Source organism: Triticum aestivum, chromosome 5A (assembly GCF_018294505.1).
Source record: "Triticum aestivum cultivar Chinese Spring chromosome 5A, IWGSC CS RefSeq v2.1, whole genome shotgun sequence".
Lineage (NCBI taxonomy): Eukaryota > Viridiplantae > Streptophyta > Magnoliopsida > Poales > Poaceae > Triticum > Triticum aestivum.
In genome coordinates, this window is record NC_057806.1 from 3,749,832 (window position 1) to 3,773,905 (window position 24,074).

General features: G+C 49.9%; 1 protein-coding gene across 1 annotated transcript; it reads left to right on the top strand.

Annotated features, from left to right (window-relative positions):
* Nucleotides 1-18,420: 18,420 nt before the first annotated feature.
* Nucleotides 18,421-23,846, top strand: LOC123101931 (pentatricopeptide repeat-containing protein At1g18900). The gene is made up of 3 exons (XM_044523175.1): nucleotides 18,421-18,739; nucleotides 19,872-19,963; nucleotides 20,989-23,846. The coding sequence occupies exon 3, from the start codon at nucleotides 20,992-20,994 to the stop codon at nucleotides 23,539-23,541; it is 2,550 nt and encodes an 849-aa protein (XP_044379110.1). The 5' UTR covers nucleotides 18,421-18,739; nucleotides 19,872-19,963; nucleotides 20,989-20,991; the 3' UTR covers nucleotides 23,542-23,846.
* Nucleotides 23,847-24,074: the final 228 nt, after the last annotated feature.

The following is a 24,074-nucleotide window of genomic DNA, read 5'->3' on the forward strand; positions in this document are numbered from 1 at the left end:
GCACTCACCGTCGCGGGGTTGAGGTTCGATCTCTCCCCCCGGAAGACATGCAGCCTCGTGGGGAATGACTCCCTCCTCGACCATGCCGTCGAGATCCTCCTGCCGGAGCACCGACGGCATCTAGTCGCCCTGGATCCAACCTTTGGGCAGAGCGGTCCTAGAGGAAGATCCGCCCCGAGCGGACCTCTTCCCTTTCCCCGCCGCCGCCGCCTTCTTCGCGCGCTCCAGAGTGGAGGTCTTGCCCTTCGTCATCGTCGCCGGCGAAGTCTCGCACGGGCCTGCTGCGCTGGGGCGAGAACGGAGGTGGCGGAAGGACTTGCGAAGGGAGAGAGGAAGAAGAAAGGAGGAGAAGAGAGTGCACTGCTTGGAAACCCCGAGCCGGCGATTTATAAGGGGCCGCTCCCGAGTGGCTGACTGGTAGGCCCAAACTATCCAGTCAAATCCCGCAGCAGACGTGCGCGCAGTACGTGGCGAAAAAGGCGACGCGGGGATCGAGGAGCTTCCGCTTTATCGCTTCCGATTACTGCGGCCGCTCCCGTCCCGCGCGCTTCCCAAAATCCGAAATCCCACGACATCCGCGGGCTGCAGAACAACTTGTCAAAACGGAAGACCCCGCCCGCGCCGACGCTCGGTATGTCACAAATAAAGAAATTCACTCGACGAAAGGCCTGGAATGGATCAAGGCGACTGAAAAAGGTTGGCAACGTCATCCGTGACGATTGACCCAAAACGAGGCGCTCACGTAGCCCAAAGAACCAGTCGGAAAGATCTCCAACTCTTTCCCCACTCTAACCTCGATCCATTCGGGGGCTAATGATGAAGCCATGTACCTAGGGTAGGGGCACGGACCTGTCCAAGGAGCCCTACCCTAGGACATCCCTAGGAGAAGTCACCTTTCAATCGACTTGAAGGTATCCCACTCGACGGATTCAAGACACTCGACCAGAAGCTATCACTCGACCATGAAGCTAGCCACTCGACCGCCAGGAGATCTGAAGTCACTCCGCAGGCAAACGGTCGGCTATTAAGTAGTCTTTATGGTCATTGTAGCACTCTATTAGGGGCGTTACCAGTAACGCCCAATCTTAAATGTACCTTAAACCCTGCATTACTGAGGGCAGGAGAGGGCCGGCAAACTCTATATAAGCCACCCCCCTCCTTAGTATGGAGGGTTCGCACCCCTGTTATTCACACGCCAGTAATCCAGTCGACCGCCTCCGGGCACCGAGACATAGGGCTGTTACTTCCTCCGCTAAGGGCCTGAACTCGTACATCTTGGTGTGTTTACAACTTCCCAATAGCTGAGATCTAGCCTCTCCATACATACCCCCCTACATCACTGTCAGAGCTAGAACCACGACAGCACGTTGTGCGGCACTTGTCGCAACCTGGGAGTTTTCCCTTTTTTCGTAGATCCGTTTATTCAAAACGTTTTATCTTTTAAAACGTGCGTTCAAATTTCGAACTATTTTCACCATTGAATTCCTCGCGTCGAGATCTTCAAAACTAAATCCTATGTTGATAGGTTTGACGAACATTTTTTCATGAAAAAACCGGACGAAAAAAGCCGTGCGAAAAAACCGAACCAGGAGCACGGTTTTTTCCCTTTTCGTAAGAGGCACACCCGCGCCTCTCGCGAAATCACACCCGTGCTTCTCATGGAAGCAAAATCGTGAATCTCGTGGAAGAAAAAAAACAGAAAACACGTTTTTTCCGTTTCCGAGAGGCACAGCCGTGACTCTCGCGAAAGTACAACCGTGACTCTCGCGGAAGCAAAATCGTGACTCTCATGAAAAAAAACATAAAACACATATTTTTCCCCTTTTTGAGAGGCACGGCCGTGACTCTCGCGAAAGCACAACCGTGCCTCTCGCGGAAGCAAAACCGTGACTCTCGCGAAAGAAAAAAAAACAGAAAACGTGTTTTTCTTTTTCCTTTCCGAGAGGCACGGCTGTGACTCTCGCGAAAGCACAACTGTGCCTTTTGCGAAAGCAAAACCATGACTCTCGCGAAAGAAAAAAAAACAGAAAACATATTTTTTTTTCGTTTCCAAAAGGCATGTCGTGACTCTCGCTAAAGCACAACTGTGCCTCTCGCGAAAAAAACCATGACTTTCGGGAAAGAAAAAAATACGTTTTTTCACGGAATTTTTTTGATTTTTTTATCAAAAAGTTAAGGAAGACCGGGGGAAACCAAAACGTCGAAAAATCCAAAAAAACCATTTAAAAAGCCGAAAACACGTGCGGAAAAATAAAAAAAAATCCAGAGGGAGCGTCCAGAGCGCGACACGTGGCGAATGGCTGAGAGCGCGCCAAATGGCGCTGATCGTTGTGCTCGTTAACTAGTTGCTCCCGCCTTAAGCATATGCTCGCTTAGCAGGCGCTCACGTAGCAGCCTCATGTGGGCCGGCCCAGCTAGCACGCTCACACCTTCTCTTCTTCGATCGCTCGCTCCTTCCCTTCGAGCACGTTTCGTTCGTTCGTTGTTTTGTTTTTCTTTGCTGTTTGTCCCTTCGTTAACAAAACTAAAAAACTCATGGATCTAAAAAAATACAAATTTAAAAAAGAGTTCACGAATTTGAAAAAGCTCATCAATTCTAGAAAATGTTAATCAAATTTGAACACAAAATTGAAAAAAGTTCATCAGATTTGAAAAATGTTCATCAAAAACGAAAAAAAAGTTCATCAGATTCGAACAAAGTTCATCGAAGTTAAAGAAAAGATTATGGAAACAGTTCATTGAATTTGTAAACAAAAAGTTCGTCCATTTTCAGAAAAAAAAATGTGAAGAAAGAAAATTTCTCGGATTTGAAAAAAAGGGAAAAAGGAAAAGAAGAAAGGATAGAAAAGATGTAAGTTATCACATCAGGTTATGTGGCACGTCTGTTGTTGCAACGTCTCACGAAGTGGGAGGTTGAGGGTTCGATTCTGTGTCGAGCTCCCTTTTTTGCGTTATAAAACATATACTCCCTCCTTTCATCTATATAGGGCCTAATGCATTTTTCAAGGCTAACTTTAATCAAATATTAGAGTAATAACATATACTCCCTCCTTCCATCTATATAGGGCCTAATGCATTTTTCGAGGCTAACTTTGATCAAATATTAGAGTAATAATGTATGACATGTAACTTACATAAAGCACATCGTTAAATTCGTGTGTGAAAGGAGCTTTCAATGATATAAATTTCACATTGTGCATGTCATGTACTATTAATCTTGTCAATAATCAAAGGCGGTCTTAAAAACGTATTAGGTCCTATATAGATGAAAGGGGGGAGTACCGGATATAGGCCCGTTAATACCGAAGAAGGGAGGGAGGGGGGTGCACCCGTTTGTAGAAATAGCTGTATCGGGCGCAAAAGACGCCAAATAGGATTTGGCTCCCATTAGCCCTATATTAAGTCCGTAAGCGTCTTATCGACGACCTTTCGTTCAAGCATGGTAAATTTAGGCTGGCCCTTTGACATGTGCATTAATTCAATTAAATTGGCTTTTTCCTAAGATAACATAATGCATTAACTCATTCAAATATTTCTCAAAAAATAACATATTCAAATCAAGTATTAAGAAAATCTCAACTAAATTAAAATTTTACTTGCCTTCCACTACTTACACCCAAATCTTATCAATTTTTACCAAAACATCGACTATAATCAAATTTGGCCGGTCCATTTGACACGTACATGTGTTTTTCTTTTTTTTTTCTATGACCAACATATTATTTTGTGTTCGGCATACTATTAGAATTGGGTAAACCTGCATCATCGATTTTTTTTCTATCCCATTAATTTATTTAAACTGGGTTTTTAGTTCACTGATCTTCTTAATCCGATTTTTATATGCCAAACTTAGTAATATTGTTATGGAAAGGAATCAATCACGATGATCTCTAATCGATCTTTAAAGATTATATCTATGTAAAGTAATCAACCGGTTCAACCCCTACCAGGCAGAACTTTTCTATGACAAGGCAACATTTCTCTGCTACTTAAAAAAAAGAGTAGTGTTCCTTTTACTGTCAGGCAGAACTCTTCGTCAACCGGTTCAACCCCTACCACCATGTCCCTTCATCTACTTTTTCTGTCCAGCCGGTTTTTTGTCCCACCACGCCTTATTTAACTGCATATTATCGTACACCGCTCAATCACATTAATACCTTCCCATATGCCATTCAATCACATTAATTAAACCTTCCCATACCTTGTTCTTTCTTTAACACAATATAAATGCAAGCGCTCATATAAACACGCATACACTCATCCTGTGAACGTACACATCATATCCCTATGAGAATCTCTGAGAGACTGAGCCGGCATATCATTTTAAAATTTTACGAAGTCACCCTCTTCACTAACATCGGCTACATGCGCCACCCTGATCTGCACGATGACGGGTGATCTGATCCAGTGGCGCAGTTGGCATGCGTGGGATGATCCTCCCTCTCTATGAAGTCGCTAGACGCCTGGTATAAGATCTTCTTGATTTCGGTGATGCTTTTGCATGTACACTACAATGATCTTGTCCCCCCCCCCCCCCCTTGATGACATTGCTTCCGATGATTGAAGCCACATCCTTGCCACCATGGCATGACGTGGTGCTCTAGATCCAAGTCCTCAATCTCTAGTTTGATCTTCCTTTCTTTTTGCAGGGCGAGATTGATCTTATTATCCCTGGATGGATTCACGAACTTTGAAGCTTTGATATGTGATGATCTAATTGACACCATGAATAGGTTGAGCATATGTAAATTTATAAGAAACACACATTTTGATCTTCTTATCCCTGAACGGATTCACAGACCCACATGTGTAGAACTTAAGACTTATCTTTTCCTCACGTAATTGTGTTCAGATTAGGGAAATTATAATGGTGTGTGCTGATGAATGAATAAAATTATATGATTACTTGAGTATTGCCTCCTTGACAATCCTTCTCTCTTACGTTGTCTCCTCTTCAAGTTGCGTTAGGCCACTGGGTTAGAATATTATTTACACATCCATTTCAACATGACATGCCAATATGCCAAGTTTTGGTCCAGTGGTATGGCATATGTGATGCTCCATTTGCTATAGTTAACTCTGTATGAACAGAGACATGTGGTTAATTTCAAGTTTCTAACTAACATTTTGTGTAGATATAATAATACGTGTGGAAGTAAACCGAGAAGAAACTCAAATGTCAAGAATTAATAGTGACAAACTATTGGCCAGTTATCAGTCCAACAACAAATTTTCAGCAACACCAACAACAGACCAACATTTTGGATACCTAAATCCATTTTTCAGGCTAAGGGAGTGCATCGGAAGCAGGGAGAGAGAAGATACATGCAACCATTTTTTTTCTTCTGTTTTTACAACATACCTAAAACTGGATACCCAAACCTTCAAAAAAAAAAGTAAAGATACTGCCAAAGACGGGGAGGGTGTGAATCGGCCAGGACGATGGTTGAATCAACGCGTGGCGGCCGAAGCGGGTCGCCTGGGCCTAGACGCTCGCCAGAGACTAAGGGAATGCATCGGAAGGGAGACAATGGTTCAACGACGGCAGCATGCCCAAGCTCCGCAAGCTTGCCTTCTTTGCACGGGCTCATCCAAATCGACCGTGGAGGGGAGCGGCACGGAGGCTGAACAGCTACTCCAGTTATCTCTTACCCAATTAACCAAGTTAATTACCAAGAGTATCATCCTTTTGATGAGAGTATCACGTTAATTATGAAGAGTATCATTCTTTGGATAGAAGGATCGTGCTATTAATTATGAAAAATATAATCAAGCGTTGGCCGACAAGATCATGTTATTAATTATAAAAGGTATCGTCGAGCGGCAGACTGAATGATCACTACTACAATAAGTATGGCCCTGTTACAACGCATAGCACATGCCGGTTTACGGCCAAATTCACCGCAGAAGCTTGAGCAGCAAGGCAGGGCCTCGCCGAACTTGAACTTGGTCAATTCTCCCCCCGCAAAAAGCAAAAAAAAAGAAAAAAAAGGAAAAACTTGGTCAATTCTCCGTGCTGCTGTGCTGCAGCCTGCAGACAGGATATTCGCCTGCTCGGCTCGGCTGGTACTAGCGGGTTGTGCGCGGCGGCACGCCGCGCCTCATTCATAAATCTATATGTAGTTTTGTATACTCAGCTCGAATATGTACATCTTAATTTTTGGCTTGTTAGATCATTCTTCTTCCCAAAACTTATGTCGTATTGTGTATTATGGGCATGGGTACTGTCATGAATTGGGCAAGCATCTACAGAAATTTAATACCATATTTATGCATGACAGACACCACTCGGCCACCCCATATCAGTATTAGCATACATAATTTCATCTCTGAAATCCCACTCCTAAAGATATTTTGAATGGCAAAGCAACATCAATTATTTTAGCACCAGTTCTTTCCGCCGTTCCAGAAAAAGAAGCTATCTGCTATAAAAATCTTCTCTTCGTCTCATAATATGACGGATGACACACTCTGCCTTGTGTAGCATCATTATTTACAATCTATCCATCAAAGAAAATGAGCTTAATACATTTGAAAAGAAACATTGAAGTAAATGAGCCTAAGACCTTTGAAAGGAACCTACATACCTTTGTCCGGCTAAATTACTACACACACAAATTCGTTAACTCCAGACTCCCATGATTTTTTTGAAAAATATCGCCTGGAACATTCTTGCCATTTCAAGAGATTCACCTCATAAAAATTCAAATTCATGTATTGGTTGTTTCTCCCCGTAAAAATTCAAATTCATGTATTGGTTGTTTCTCCCCATACAAGAGTTGCTCAAATTGTATTGTGCACAAATAGTTGATAAATATGTGGGCGCACCCACACACTTGGAGAAGTTTGGGAGGACATGATTTGATCAGTCAGTCTGCAAAAGATACAAAACTAATCAAAGAACTTCAATTAAGACCAGAAGAATTCACCATGATCTGTAAAACAACTCTGGGAATTTCTTAAACTTGTCTCGGAAGATGTGTCTGGACATATCATAAATATACCGTGCAATTAAGCCCTGAATTGGAGGCTGCTATGTGAGATCCTATGAAGTACTACCTCTCTCTCAGTTTACAGGGCGTGTGCGTATCCCTAGGTCGTCAATTTGACCAACCTAATACAAATCATATATTACAAAAAATATACCAACATAAACTTCAAAATTTCTACTTTCAAAAGATATAATTTTTGTATTATATAATTTATATCAGGGTGATAAAATTAGCAACCTAGATATACGCACAGGACTTGTAAACTGAAACGGAGGTAGTACACTACACTATTATTGGCAACAGCAAACCCAAAACCCATGGTGCCAAAGAGAAGAACATTGCCCCAAACTACACTCTTCGCGCCTGAAGGCCGAAACCCACTCAAACGGCAAGGCGAGGCACAGAGAACTCATTGTGCTTGCCGGTGTCGCTCGTCGTCCGCGTCTTGTAGAAGTAATTCTTCAGTTGCTTCCTCATGATCCCCATCTCGACAGGTAGTCATCATTATGCTATTGCTGCACATATCAACACAACTGAGGAAACATCAGAACTGAACAAATCATACTACTGAATAAAAACAAACCCAGTGTTACGAATCATTGAATCCCATCAGCTTGCACAGATTCGTTACCCCAAGTCTACAGGATTGAGATACAAAGATAATACATTATTTTCAGCACATCATGAGTTCACGACCCATACCACTTGCTAAAATTCTGTGAAGTGTCAATGAAAAATCATGTGAACTACAGAAGGCTTTCCTGAAATTCTGTTAAGTGTCAATCACAGTCATGTGAACTATACAGAAGGTTTTGCTCATATCATAATATGTGCAAAGTATACTAAGTATGATCACCTTGTTCGTTTATTCCTTGCCCTCATCATTTCGACTATAGATACACATGCTTGTTTCTCCACCTGAAAATCCACTGCCACTCTAAATAGAAAGACTTCGTATACAGAAGTGGTATATTGTTAGAATAAAATATTAGACAGGTATGCAACCCAAATGTATTCAGTAATATGGCTGCCCCAACAATAGGTATATATATCATCCAGACAGAAACTCGCGTCCGCTTCCCCCACCCCATCGCCCCGCTCGGGCGACTCGGGCGGGATCGCAAACCCTAGCCGCCGGGGGCTCCCCTCCTTCCATCCCTCCCTCCGCCACCGCCGAAGGACGCCGCCGACCTATAGCCCAGGGGCTGACGGCGGTGTCGGGGGCCTTCCCTCTCTCCTACGCCATGGGGGCGGTGCGGAGCCCCGCGGCATGGGTGGCACGGCCGATCTGGCCTTGGTGGCGCGGCGGGCCTGCCTTCCGGCGGCGGTGCGGTGGCAGCCTCGGCCTAGGGCGGCGATGGTGGCGGGTGCGGCGGCCGGCCCTGCTTCGGGCAGCAGCCTTGGCGGCGTTCGGCGGCGGCCGGGTCTGCGGCGACAGACCAACTGACCTCGGATCGGCGGTGGCGGCATGGAGGGCCTGGTGGTTGGGTCGGCACCATGCGTGTTGTGCCCTCCGAACAGATCTGATCTGGCCGGTGCGGCCTGCTCGATGTGCGGCTGCTCAGATCGGCGGCGACCCGTGCACACGATGCTTGATGGAGGTTCTTCGAGCGGATTCGGGTGAAAACCTCGTGCTCGGCTTGATGCCAAGACCGGCGTTGGCGGCACCCTTTTGTGTCATTACCTTCTTGAAGGCATCGCCATGGAGAAGCTCCAGACCTCTATCCGCTATCTGCGGGGGAAACCCTAGATCAGTAGATCGGATGACGGGGGCGCGTTGGTGTCGTTTCCTCTTTGGGGGCGTCATTCTTGGAGGCGCACACGGGATCGAGGGACCAGTGGGCGGCTTTTTTGGTGGAGCGGTGCTTCATCCGACACATTGATGACGGCGGATCTCGGCGGCGTGGTGCAGTGAAGACTCGGCGCCTGATGCGCGGTGATGGAGTCGCGCAGGAGGCAGTTGTCTGGCGTCATTGTGACGTCGATGGCAGAGTGGCCTGACAAGGTAGAAGCCTCAATGTATGCTCTGAAGACGGACCTGTGAAAAATGGCGGCGATGACACATGTGAGTGTGTCAGACCAGTTTATGCCCCAGACCTGGTATGTGGCTCGGCTGGGGCTTCTGGCTTTTGATGATAGGCTTAGGTGAGTGGTCCGAATATTTGGCCCAGGTAGCACCCCTTCATCATATGGATAGGAGTAGTGGCATATGTTGCCAAGATGGCGGATTCAGGCATATTGTTGTAATACTTTGTAAGGTCCTCGAGAATAATTAATAAAGTGGCCGTATGCATCTCTCAGGTGCAGAGGCCGGGGGTCATCCTCCTTTTCTAAAAAAAAGGTATATATATCATCCAGTTTATCTTCCATGCTCAGTATATGACTCGAGTCGTATCACAGGAAAAAAATATTTAAGCGCTCAAGCCTTTAGCTTACATATCATCAAGATCACTTCTAATAAACCAGTCAAAACCATTAAACCTCAGCATGCGCATTGCTATTAACAGATAGAAAGAACTTTGTTGAAGCACTTAAAAATGCTTGTGTCTGAATAACCGAAGAACCTGCCTTGGAAAGGGGTCCGTGCCTTTTCATCTCACGTTGCTCTACCTCTGTTACCACAAATTGAGAAGCACATGAAACCAAACAAATGAATTTTTTTGAATCTTTAAATCATGAAAGTACACTATTTTGGTACTTTCACGACTCAAAAATAAAAAAAATCTGGAAAGAGTGATATGTCAAATGGACATGTTAATTACCTTCCTAGAATTTTTCTGAAGCTATTGGTGATTTTACCACGGTTGGGTATGGTTTGTATTTTGCTACTCATAGCTCGGAATTCTTTCCCCCGACTCATCGATCCTCCTTAAACCCCATGAATCTAACAACCATAATGTTACTGCTCAATCAGAGTGGCTTCGTCTATGTTAGCTTCAGTAAGCTACAGAAAAAAATGCAAAATCAATGCTATCATCAACTTAAATTCGTGTTCACATGTATAATAAACATTAAAAGGGCGAACATGTTTGATCAGATCATGAAAAAAACCCGGTACTATGTGCACAAAGTGAAAGCATTTTGGGTGAAAGAATGATCTTGCAAATTCGAAACAGGCATTAGTATTGTTGAGTAACGTGATTGTATAGGAAACATAGGTTAGACTAGGAAATATTCTGGCTTGCCTTGTACTCCAAGTAGATCATTGTACTCCTATATATATGCCCACGAGGCTCAAGCAATACAACAACCATTCCACCAATCCCTCTCTCCCTTCTAACATGGTAACAGAGCAAGTCGATCCTAAACCCTAGCCGCCACCGCTTCCGCACCTGCGCGCCGCCCCCGGGGCGGTCGGTCTCCTTGACCGCCACCGGGGGCTGCGCCGCCCGTACCTAGGGTTCGTCCGCCGGTCGTGTTGACCGGCTGCCCTAGAGAGTCTTTTTCCCGATCCTTTGATCCGGATTTTCTCTCTCGCCGGTCGCTTTGATCGGCGTCTACTTTTTGGTTTTCCGGTCTTTGTGATCCGGTTTGCGTCGCCCACCGCCGCCATCGACCCCGTGCGCCTCTACTCCGACTTCGGCATCGACTACACCGGCGTCTTCACTGACCTGGCGGCCTCACGCGTCGTCCACGCGTCTACCTGCCGGTCGCCCCGACCCGGCGGCCTCGCATCATGCGGCGGCCCTTCACCGCCGCCGTTCGCGCGACGGCCCACCCGTCGATCTACGCCGGCCGTCACCGCCTGCTCCGACCGGGACTCCTGCATCACCCCGACCCGGCGGCCTCGCGCCATGCGGCGGCCAATCATAGCCGCCCTGCCGCCCGCCGCCGCCGGCTTCATCTCGGACTCCGCCGCCACCACGCCTTCACCGAGCGGTGTCCCTGACCTCGCGCGCGATCGGCTTGATCACCCGCTCGCCGCCGCTATCAGCCTCATCTACGCCGCGCGACCGACCTGGCCCGTCGGTTACGCGCGCCTTCGCAGGTCCCGTGAAGATCGTCTCCGAGTTCAGCGCGCCCCTCCGTCGATCGAGCAACGGGCTGCCGCTGCATCGCCCCGTCGGGCCGCAGCGCCGCCGCCCCGTGGTTCTCCTCCCGACTGCACCGACCCGCGTCACTGTTGCGTCGCCCCTTCAGGCCGTAGTACCACGGTCCGCGGTCTACCGCCGCCCCGAGGTCGTCCACTCCAGGCCGTCCCCGTGGCTGCACCGACCCTCGCGCCGCCGCTGCGTCGCCCCGTCAGGCCGTAGCGAGCGTGGCACGCGGTCCACGCCGCCGTCTCGAGGCCGTCCACGCGGTTGCACCACCCCGCGCTCCGCCGTTGTGCCGCCCCTTCGGGCTATAGCACCGCGGCCCGCGGTCCCTGCGACCGTCCCGAGGTCTTCCGTCGTCACCCCGACCTGCCCGCCGCCGCCGCGTCGCCCCTTCGGGCCGTAGCGCCGCGGCCCGCGGTCCGCCGCCGCCGCGTCGCCCCTTCGGGCCGTAGCGCCGCGGCCCGCGGTCCACCGCCGTCACCGCGCGTCGACCTCCCGTGGTATGCGCCGCGCCGTCTCCCTTGGCGCGGGAACGCCACCGTCCACGCCGGTCTTCGTCATGCTGTCAGGGTTCTTCGCCTACGTCGAGCACCGCCGCCGCACTCCTAACCTAGCCGCCGCCGCCTTTAGGCCGCCGCTGCCGCTCTTCTTTGGCCGCCGCCGCCGCTACCTTTGTAGCCGCCGCCGCCGCCCGTCCACCCCCTTCGTCTTCGTCCAGCACCAGTTCGTCGCCAGCGTCGCCGTCATCCGACCGCTTCATCTACTCCGACAACCGCGGGCGACATTGGCCCCGCGCCGATTGGCGCCGCAACCGTCGTCGAGTCCTTCTCTGTTGGCCTCTCCGACTTCTCCGACATGGTGTACAGCTCGTGCAGGTCCCTCGTCTACGCATGCCCGGTGCTGGCAACACCGCCGCGTGCCTTCGTCCACGACGTGTCCCCGGGCCTGGCAAGCCTGGCGCGGCGCTTCGTCAACTTCGTCTTCGTCCGTCTACGCATGCCCGGTGCTGGCAACACCGATGCGTGCCTTCGTCCACGATGTGTCCCCGGGCTTGGCACACCCGCCGCGACGCGCCGTCAACACCATCTACTTCCTGGCGCACCACTACTTCGACACCACTGCGCCCATGCTAACTCGGCGCCCCCTTGCGCCCGCGGCTCCACGGCGACTTTCTCGACACCGGCTACCCCGACTCGACATCGACCACGGCATTCTTCGCACGGCTACCTCGACCACGGCTCCACCACCCACGCTCTCGGCTACATCGACAAACGGCACAAAGGGCTACCGCCTGCTTGAGCAACCTCGTTGGTTTCCACTCCAGCCACAACTCCGCGATGCATCGACCGTAATGACTGTGGGGGGTGTCCGTCGGCTTGCCTTCGGATTCTTCTCCAGTCTCACCGTCTGCATCGCTACCGTTGTGACTGCGGGGGATGTTGAGTAACGTGATTGTATAGGAAACATAGGTTAGACTAGGAAATATTCTGGCTTGCCTTGTACTCCAAGTAGATCATTGTACTCCTATATATATGCCCACGAGGCTCAAGCAATACAACAACTATTCCACCAATCCCTCTCTCCTTCTAACATGGTATCAGAGCAACTCGATCCTAAACCCTAGCCGCCACCGCTTCCGCACCTGCGCGCCGCCCCCGGGGCGGTCGGTCTCCTTGACCGCCGCCGGGGGCTGCGCCGCCCGTACCTAGGGTTCGTCCGCCGGTCGTGTTGACCGGCTGCCCTAGAGAGTCTTTTTCCCGATCCTTTGATCCGGGTTTTCTCTCTCGCCGGTCGCTTTGATCGGCGTCTACTTTTTGGTTTTCCGGTCTTTGTGATCCGGTTTGCGTCGCCCACCGCCGCCGTCGACCCCGTGCGCCTCTACTCCGACTTCGGCATCGACTACACCGGCGTCTTCACCGACCTGGCGGCCTCACGCGTCGTCCACGCGTCTACCCGCCGGTCGCCCCGACCCGGCGGCCTCGCATCATGCGGCGGCCCTTCACCGCCGCCGTTCGCGTGACGGCCCACCCGTCGATCTACGCCGGCCGTCACCGCCTGCTCCGACCGGGACTCCTGCATCACCCCGACCCGGCGGCCTCGCGCCATGCGGCGGCCAATCATAGCCGCCCTGCCGCCCGCCGCCGCCGGCTTCATCTCGGACTCCGCCGCCACCACGCCTTCACCGAGCGGTGTCCCAGACCTCGCGCGCGATCGGCTTGATCACCCGCTCGCCGCCGCTATCAGCCTCATCTACGCCGCGCGACCGACCTGGCCCGTCGGTTACGCGCGCCTTCGCAGGTCCCGTGAAGATCGTCTCCGAGTTCAGCGCGCCCCTCCGTCGATCGAGCAACGGGCTGCCGCTGCGTCGCCCCGTCGGGCCGCAGCGCCGCCGCCCCGTGGTTCTCCTCCCGGCTGCACCGACCCGCGTCACCGTTGCGTCGCCCCTTCAGGCCGTAGTGCCACGGTCCGCGGTCTACCGCCGCCCCGAGGTCGTCCACTCCAGGCCGTCCCCGTGGCTGCAATGATCCTCGCGCCGCCGCTGCGTCGCCCCGTCGGGTCGTAGCGAGCGTGGCACGCGGTCCACGCCGCCGTCTCGAGGCCGTCCACGCGGTTGCACCACCCCGCGCTCCGCCGCTGTGCCGCCCCTTCGGGCTATAGCACCGCGGCCCGCGGTCCCTGCGACCGTCCCGAGGTCTTCCGTCGTCACCCCGACCTGCCCGCTGCCGCCGCGTCGCCCCTTCGGGCCGTAGCGCCGCGGCCCGCGGTCCACCGCCGTCACCGCGCGTCGACCTCCCGTGGTATGCGCCGCGCCGTCTCCCTTGGCGCGGGAACGCCACCGCCCACGCCGGTCTTTGTCATGCTGTCAGGGTTCTTCGCCTACGTCGAGCACCGCCGCCGCACTCCTAACCTAGCCGCCGCCGCCGCCTTCAGGCCGCCGCTGCCGCTCTTCTTTGGCCGCCGCCGCCGCTACCTTTGTAGCCGCCGCCGCCGCCCGTCCACCCCCTTCGTCTTCGTCCAGCACCAGTTCGTCGCCAGCGTCGCCGTCACCCGACCGCTTCATCTACTCCGACAACCGCGGGCGACATTGGCCCCGCGCCGATTGGCGCCGCAACCGTTGTCGAGTCCTTCTCTGCTGGCCTCTCCGACTTCTCCGACATGGTGTACAGCTCGTGCAGGTCCCTCGTCTACGCATGCCCGGTGCTGGCAACATCGCCACGTGCCTTCGTCCATGACGTGTCCCCGGGCCTGGCAAGCCTGGCGCGGCGCTTCGTCAACTTCGTCTTCGTCCGTCTACGCATGCCCGGTGCTGGCAACACCGGTGCGTGCCTTCGTCCACGATGTGTCCCCGGGCTTGGCACACCCGCCGCGACGCGCCGTCAACACCATCTACTTCCTGGCGCACCACTACTTCGACACCACTGCGCCCATGCTAACTCGGCGCCCCCTTGCGCCCGCGGCTCCACGGCGACTTCCTCGACACCGGCTACACCGACTCGACATCGACCACGGCATTCTTCGCACGGCTACCTCGACCACGGCTTCACCACCCACGCTCTCGGCTACATCGACAAACGGCACAAAGGGCTACCGCCTGCTTGAGCAACCTCGTTGGTTTCCACTCCAGCCACAACTCCGCGATGCATCGACCGTTACGACTGTGGGGGGTGTCCGTCGGCTTGCCTTCGGATTCTTCTCCAGTCTCACCGTCTGCATCGCTACCGTTGTGACTGCGGGGGGATGTTGAGTAACGTGATTGTATAGGAAACATAGGTTAGACTAGGAAATATTCTGGCTTGCCTTGTACTCCAAGTAGATCATTGTACTCCTATATATATGCCCACGAGGCTCAAGCAATACAACAACTATTCCACCAATCCCTCTCTCCCTTCTAACAAGTATATATTTTCATTTTCATTTTTAAGAAATAAAAAACCCATTGTGATTTCATCAGGAACATGCCTCATCTCCTCCGTCAATACATGAAGTGGTAAGTAAGCTTAGACCTTAAAATTATCTCTGAATCTAAGACGGATCACACATTTGAGTTGATGCTATTAAGTGAATTTTGTTTGGCAAAACAATTTTTTTTAATCTAGATGGTTTATATTTGGTGGCTCTATTTATAAAAACACCAAAGATATATTACTGTATGTCCATCAGGCACCATTCTAGTTCCCAGATCAAGCAACCTCTTATGTTTGTCCTAAGGCTGTTTTGTCTTCTATTAGTCCCTCCTTGCACCAAGCAAGCAGGCAAGAATCGGAAGCTGCTCAAGACTGATTACCAAATCAGCGACCTCCAAATTAGTTCCTGGTGTAAAAGAATATGGCTTTACATGCTGTACTTTTCAGATTAGAAAATGAAGAAATAACTACATGTCCCCAGGATTGAAAATCAGAAAACAAACTTTAAAGAAGCCTTAAAAAGACACTTGTGCTTTGACATCTTACTACTTGGAGAACAAAAGCATAAATATACGCTGTTGTAAGGCTCGGGCAGGGAAACAGGGAACTTGTTCACCACTCAGAGATGGGTATTCATCTCTATCCTTCCTGCAGATCATTGGGAACCACTTCATCAATCACCGTGCAGCCTTAACCGCAGGTGTCCGGGATAGGGCTCTTATAAAAATCATCATCCATCTTGAGCACCCGCATGGAGGTGCAGATGCGCTGACATCGGACTTTTTCTTGTGCCAGTCTGACCACCCACGATCGCGAGCAGCGGCCACAAATATGGAATTATGAAAATCCAGTTACCAAGAATCGGATTGAACCCAATTCATCACATGAAAATCAAATCGCCAGCAAGAATCCAGCAAACTAACAAACAATGAAGGGGAAAAGAGAAGGGGCAGTACAACAGTTGCTACCTCAAATTGATTAGCTGCTCATCTCTTTCTTGCATAGACTCAAGACACTGAAAAATAACGACAACACAAAGAACTCACGTTGCTTCCACAAGTCCACCTCAGCCACACGGAGAGAGACATGGGGTGATGCCGGGTTCTCCGGCCAGGCATGCGTCGTTGACGAGGTCTGGTGTGGCGGGATTTTGAAGGCACTGAGGTAGACATGTCGATGTGAAGCCTTTTTATAGCCCCGTACATGGGGTGAAGCGATGGCACGCGGCAGACGTTGGAAAGGTAGCCAAGCCCTGGGCGACGGGTGTTGCTTCTGGAGTTCTGAGATTCTACGTGAGTCTTCTATAGCTAGTAAGTGGAAACCAAAGAGACACATGGTCAAAGGGTAGAGACCAACCAAAGCGGTGGAGTCCAAAAAAAATTAAAACGTGTGGTAACGTGCAGACTGCTCTATCTACCACACAATTAAAAAACCACATAACAAGTGTCATTTTTACAGCAGCGGTAAGAAAAATTCCAAAAAATCCAGAAAAAAGAAACCCTTACGGGCCTAGTATTCTAGTTAAGCTACCGGACGAACGGCCAATAGGACTGCGACAAGCGCAAACTATTCCAGGTGGGAAATACTAATAGCATGTTTTGCATAGGGCTTTCGTGCGAAATATGCATCCGTCCTAGAGCCAGCCAGCCATGTACTGTTTTGATTTGGACGGTGACTTGGGTGGATGGAAGGAACTCACACGTGTGTGTAATGCATGCAACAGAAAATGAAGCGACTCGTGGAGGAATGTAGGCCGTGGGTGAGTGAGGGGGCACATCACCACATATTTTACTACTCCCTCTCTAAACTAATATAAAAGCATTTAGATCACTATTTTAGTATCATAAATGCTTTTATATTAGTTTACGGAGGGAGTACTAACTAATACTCTCTCTATTTCAAAATAAATGACTCAATTTTGTACTAGTTTTAGTACAAAGTTCAGTCAGTTATTTCGGAACGAAGGGAGTACATTTCTTATTGTTTCTCATATAACCTTTTTGCTTCACGAGCTAGCTTCTTTCTTTTGGTTTTCTTTAAGGATCTTTTCTTTTGGTTTCATGCATTGCCAACCACCGATTTCTCACGGCCCAAATCTGAACACACGTCCTAAAAGGCGAACACACGTTCTCATGCACGCGTTCATTTGTATCTATTTTTCCTTTTTCTTTTGCGGGGACATTCATTTGTACCTTATATGACTACATTTTCTTTTATCTTTACTACTTCATCCGCAAAAGAAATATCATACTACAAAATTAAAAAAAAAAGAATATCATACTACTTCACTTGTCTATCAAAATTGTTGTTGAAATTTCTGCCCATGACCTCGCCACTCGCAGCCCCCACCCGATGACCATCGTCGCCGTCCTCTAGACTCTCAGATATATCTACCTCCTCGCTCTGTTGTCCGTAACCGATCCGTCGCATCCGGTGCACATCCATGGGTTGTTGCAATCAAACATACTTGGATCGTGTAGGATTCGAATGGGCAAGACACGAGGCCCTTATTTTCTCCCGTGTCCTTAAGCGGCGACGCAGGTGTGGCTCATCCTCTGCCTCGGCCGCCCCCACGTCCATGGACCTCATTTGGGACACCCTAACTCGGGCCGGCCTCAACACCAACATCACGCCTACCGTCGGCCTCACCATCTTTTGAAAAAAAAATTGGGATTCTCACAATGCCGTGTGTTTCCACCATGAGCGTCTCTTGTTGTCATTCTTCTTAGGAGTATCATCTGAAACTGCGCGGTTTGGTTAAAGATCCTTATGACTTTTTGAGGGATGCATTTAGGTCGGGATCCTCTTTGCTAATGATTGTTAATTTTTATCTTTCTCTACTAATGCTACTTGAATATGAAATAAGATTCTCCCTGCCTGGCTCCGTACCGGTGATGTTTCAAGCGTCGTCAAAAGGGCGTGTGGAGGCGTGTCTTCGGCGAATCTTGTATGATCTGATCGGTGTTTGTCTTTGGTCGATCCGTCTGGATCCGTTATTCGTCGTCTCATTTGCGTGTCTGCAGGTTGGATCATCCGCTTCTCTTCATCGACAACGGTTGATGTTTCGATGCGCTGATCATATGTGGCCTTAGCACGACGACCTTCCGACTGTCTACCACAACAATGTTTGTCCTGCTCCGACGATGGAGGGGCGATGACGACGACGCGCCTTCGGCTCGCTCCAGTGCTTCTAGTTGTCGCTAGGTGGTCTACGGATCTGGATGCAAATTTTACTTCTGATGTTCCTTGTACGACCCGACAGTTAATGAATAGATCGAAAGTTTTTTTGAAAAACAAAAAGTTTTACGGCAAGCATTTGTTAGTTTGTTATCGTATCATTCGGCCCTTATGATATTTTTGGATAATAATCGGATAAGGAAGCGTCCGAGAAGCTCGCGGGCGCTGACCGTCTTGACTTGCGAAGGAAGTTGCGTGTCCCCTCCTTTTTGCACATACCCCCTCCATCCTCCCCATGTCGTCACCAAACGATCCTCCATCCAGTTCCCCTCCCATCAGCGGCGCCCGCCACCCACCCGTGCGCCGCCCCGCCGAAAGCAGAGATCTTTCCGGAGATCCCCCACGATCGCCGCGCGCACACCAACAAATCCGGCCTCCCGAATCTCACCGCCGCCTCCCTCGATCGCGCACTCCTCTCTCCAACCTACCACCGCCGCCGCCCTCCTCACAGCCGCAGGAGGGATCGCCTGACCCGGGGGGAGAAGGCGACGTCGCCGCCGGCCACGGCCAGGGCACGCCGCCGCCGGGTCGCCTTCCCTTCCTCTCGCGTCGGATGCCCCGTCTCAAGGTGAGAGAAAAGGATCTGCTTTCACTGCTCACGCGCGCCATTGCTACTGCTTCCGCCACAGGGGATTCTGCGAATGTCCTGTCCTCGGGATAACGCGTCGCGGTGGCCGGTGGCCTGCCTTCGCCGCCACCTACCCCCGCAACCCTCTTTCCCGCCCGGCCGCCCTCTGCAGCCCGGGGGTGGGCTGCGTCAGCCCTAATTCCCCAGCCCAGCCCGGCCCCCGCCGGCGCCGGCCACCGAGAAGAGGGCCGCCCTCTTGTGTTCTTGCTAGTACCAGTACGCCAAACCGGTTGATTGAATCCCCACAAGCCGCGAAGGTCAAATTTTTTGTTTCCAGCAACAACCACCAAAAAATCATGTTTCCCCCCTTTGCATTCAGCTCTCACACACGAGCTCCCATTTTTGGACTATTACACCGATTGATGTACCCAATGATGTGGCAGTATTATCCCCTATCAAACCTTAGCTCAGAGAACAAACCTTTCCCCTGTTATTCGTAGCATCTTTGTGGAAACAATCTTTTAGAGAGAATCATCTTGGATGCAAACGGATCAATTTGCCCTTTGTTCAGGACTTGTTTCCGTGCTTCGGTATCACCATTTTGGCTTATACAAGTTGAAGGTTTCAAGCTAAGGCGCAGCAGGGGTCTAGATTATGGAATTATTCTTGAGCTCTCATCCAACTAGAGCCCTGCAGATAGCCTTGACTAGGCCAAACATTGGGGGATTTTTCGGGTTAGACTGTAAATCCAACATCAATTTTGTAGTCGAAGCTAAAATCCAGTAAAGCTGACTTCTGATTGGCCGTGACAGCCACCCATTTGGCAGAAGGAACTCTCTGTTTCTGAAGAAAGTTTCACTAAGAACTGCACTTTTAGCTTAGTAAACGAAGTTGTTGCTTGTTCATCATTTGGTTTCTGCTTCGGACATCCATAAGCTTTTCACCATGCAGAAATAGGAGAGGTAATAACACAAGTTAGGTTAACTATATAAGGCACTTGTTTTGCTGTACATAATCTACTGGGCCAATTGAGTTCATGCTACTACTGATTTGATTTACAGCTAATAAAATAATGCATCCTAGTAAGCAGTATAGTGCTATACACAAATTTTGACCACATTTTTTTTTGCAGGTCTGCCAATGAGGGCCAACATGGAGCTCTTTGGTTGGTAGAAGTCGACATATATAGGCATTCTTGAAATTTGTTGATTAATTTATTAACCAGTAAGTCCCTCCCTCCCTCCCCAACATACATTTCTTCATTTACGCATGCTGGTAAACCTTCTATGAGTTGCCGACATACATTTTTACTTTGATGCATACTACTCCGTCCGTCCCAAAATAAACGTCAATCAGCGACACTTATTTTGGGACGGAGGGAGTATTAAATTATATCCTTGACAGTACATAATATCATTCTCTCTCGTCTTCTTAAAAGACAAAAGATATGACTAGATGAGGGACGAGCACATGAAAGGAGTCAAGAAATCGCATTAAGCTTGTAGCCCATTTATGCACCATATCTAGCTTCAAACTTTTTCTAGTTAAACACTACCTTGTTGTCTATCTAATTGTATATTGTTATGCTTCTCATTTGAATGAAAAGGGTCTTCCAAAATGCAACTGGGTAAGCAATTACATCGCTAAAATAACCTTAGCTAAAATGGAGCACCATAATATGGTGTTTTATTTATATATTCAATTTGGGCCAACTGCAAAATGGAGCACCATAATATGGTGTCTGTATATTCAATTTGGGCCAACTGCATGGAAAATATTTTTTGCAATATCCATTGCTAAATTAATCGTAACAAGCAAGGCTAGATGTAATTCTCGAACTTAATAACTACATTACTTGGTCATTATGCAGTGTACTGCATGCTAGCATTCATCGCGCAGTCTGATTCTTTTATACCAACAGTATTGAAAAAACCCTGTTGTCGAACTTGTAAATATGTTTTAGACTTTTGTTTATTGGTTAACGGTCACGATTGTATCACAGACAAGAAGTTGCAAGCTTTCTGCGTTCACTTGATAATATTCATGTCCTGTTATCTGTAGCTTATTTTTCCTTGTGGCTTGTACTGTTTCTGCGATTCTTGTGTCTTTGATTATAATAGTCCATCGAAACAAATGTTGTCATGCATGACCTTGGTTTTTTTTATCCAGATTATGAAAGCATAACCTCTTATTTATGTAAAATAAAAGGTTGTTCTAGTTGATAACACTATGTAAACTTTATATTGCAGTTCATGTTGAGGGCAAAGCAACTCAGCACGCTAACCCAGTGTGCACGGTCCTTCTATCTTAGTGGGTCAAGGTGTGGTAGCGCGGATGGAGCTTCGTGCACGTGCCCTGATGATGACACTTGTGGTTCAAAGAGGCAGACTGCGAGTGCTATCGAGCGCAGATCTTCTGTGAAGGCTCAGCCTCTGTCTGCGCAGCATGTTGCTGGTAGTGCTGCTGGATACCCAGCTCAAGCTGTTAATGTCATTCCTTCCACCTCATCTCCAGACAAGGAGCCAGCATCAAGCAACAGAAGTAACCATCCTGGTAACCGTCAGGTTCAAGGAAATAATTATGTGCAGCCATCTAAGCAGGCCGCCAGGGGCATTTCTCAGTCGGGAATTGCAGGAGCTGGTGTGTATAATGAGTTGGTAAATTTGAAGTCCTCCTCGAATAATGGAAGCACTAAGCAAGTTCCACAGGCTGGTGCCAGCTATTCTAGCAAGCCATTATCTGCTGGCCAGTCTTCTAATAACAAGGCAAATAATCAGCATAGCCATGCTGGGGCAAATACCCCTTCCATGCAAATTGATTTTGGGAAGGGGGGCTCAAGATCTGGATACGCAAAGCCAAAGCAGAATTTCTCGGGGCCAGCGGCTGCAGTTTCCGGTTCACCATCACAAATAAGGAATCAAAGGCATCCTAATCAAGGCCACTCAAATTACCATTCTAATAGTAGTCCCAATTCAGATGGCAGGTGGGCTGGAGTTCAAACTCGCAACTTCTCAGCTCCAACTGTTTATAGTGGTCCCTCTGACAAATCTCAGGGCCCTTTAGTAGGAACAATAAAAGGTCATGGCGGAGGACCGCAGTCTAATTTAAGATCACTGAAGTCATTGCGGGCAGTCGAACAGTACTACCATACGCTGCAGCAGATGAAGTGGGGTCCCATGACGGAACATGTTCTTGATAATCTCCGTTGCAAGATTGACGCGTTCCAGGCTAATCAAGTGCTGAAGCTGCTTCATGACCACAATATCGCGCTCGGTTTCTTCCATTGGTTGAAGCGGCAGCCAGGGTTCAAGCATGACGGCCATACCTACACCACCATGATAGGGATCCTCGGACAGGCAAAGCAGTTTGGCACGATGAGAAAGCTTCTCGATGAGATGAGCTTGGTAAACTGCAAGCCAACTGTGGTGACATACAACAGAATAATACACGCGTATGGCCGTGCAAACTTTCTAAGAGAGGCTGTTAAGGTCTTCGAGGAGATGGAGGGAGCTGGTTACGAGCCTGATCGCGTCACATACTGCACACTGATTGATATCCATGCTAAGTCAGGGTACCTGGAAGTGGCCATGGATCTGTATGGCAGGATGCAAGAAGTCGGCCTGTCGCCCGATACCTTCACCTACAGCGCCATGGTGAATTGCCTTGGAAAAGGGGGCCAGCTGGCGGCCGCCTACAAGCTTTTCTGCGAGATGATCGGGAACGGGTGCACGCCCAACCTGGTTACCTACAACATAATAATCGCCCTGCAGGCCAAGGCAAGAAACTACGACAATGTCGTGAAGCTGTACAAAGACATGCAGATCGCCGGATTCCGCCCCGACAAGATAACCTACAGCATCGTCATGGAGGTTCTTGGTCACTGTGGTCATCTGGACGAGGCTGAGGCTGTGTTCCTCGAGATGAGGCGCGACTGGGCTCCTGACGAGCCCGTGTATGGTCTTCTGGTGGACCTCTGGGGCAAGGCCGGCAATGTCGACAAGGCGTTAGGGTGGTACCATGCGATGCTCCAGGATGGTTTGCAGCCCAATGTGCCCACCTGCAATTCCCTACTCAGTGCTTTCCTCAAGCTCAACAGGTTCCAGGACGCCTACAGCGTGCTCCAGAACATGCTTGCGCAGGGGCTCGTTCCGTCTCTCCAGACATACACCTTGCTGCTCAGCTGCTGCACCGATGCTCATGCGCAGATGGGGCTATGCTGCCAGCTCATGGCGATCACCGGACACCCCGCCCACATGTTCTTGCTGTACCTGCCCGACGCCGAGCCCGGCGGCGAGAACGTGAGGGACCACGCCAGGTATTTCCTGGACATGATGCACAGCGAGGACCGGGAGAGCAAGAGGGGCATAATGGACGCCGTGATAGACTTCCTGCACAAGTCCGGCCTCAAGGAGGAGGCCGGCTTCATCTGGGAGGTGGCCGCGCAGAAGAACGTCTACCCAGACTCCGTCAGGGAGAAGAGCTCCTCCTACTGGCTCATCAACCTCCACCTCATGTCCGAGGGCACCGCCGTCACCGCTCTCTCCAGGACGCTCGCCTGGTTCCACAGGCAGATGCTGCTCATGGACTCCTGCCCCGAGAGGATCGACATCGTCACCGGCTGGGGGAGGAGGAGCAGGGTCACCGGCTCGTCGCTGGTCCGCCAGTCCATTGAGAAGCTTCTGCATCTCTTCCAGTTCCCGCTCTTCGCCGCCCGCGGCAACACCGGCTGCTTTGTCGGGTGCGGGGAGCCGCTCAGTCAGTGGCTGCACAACCCCTATGTCGAGCGCATGCATTTGCTCTAGTCAGTTCTTAATTAGGGCCTGCTTCTTCTGCTAGGTTACGTTATGTATCATCAGGAATAAACACTTTTTAGCTAGCTGATGAACAGGTGCAGTTTTGTGGATCAACCATTCTCTTTGATGAAGGAAGCATCTGTTCTAGTTTCGTCGCCTGTAGCATGTGTGTGTTAAGAAAATGTAGTGACGGTTGAGTTCTTATGTTTCCAAACTTTTTTATCTGTGATGTGATGAGAACATTTAGACATTGCATTGTTGCATTCTGAATTAGACAATGACTTATGTTGCTGTAGCTGTAAGTTCCAATCCAACCTTCTGGAAAGCAACGCATCGGTCTTCTGATTGTTACACCAAAGTTTGCATCAATTCAGGAACTTGCTTCACAGCAAAATTGCTGCTACGATGCGACGAATGAGTAGTCGATGTACCTTTCTGAATCTTGGTTGTGTGTAATTTCATCTGTTATAGTTTCATCTGTAGCGAGTGTGCGGACATTTAGGGACTGCATTGTTGCATTCTGATTCTTTAAAAAGAACATT

Bases quoted from the DNA above. Each gene is read 5' to 3' on its own strand.
- LOC123101931 (XM_044523175.1), top strand. From the start codon at position 20,992: ATGTTGAGGGCAAAGCAACTCAGCACGCTAACCCAGTGTGCACGGTCC.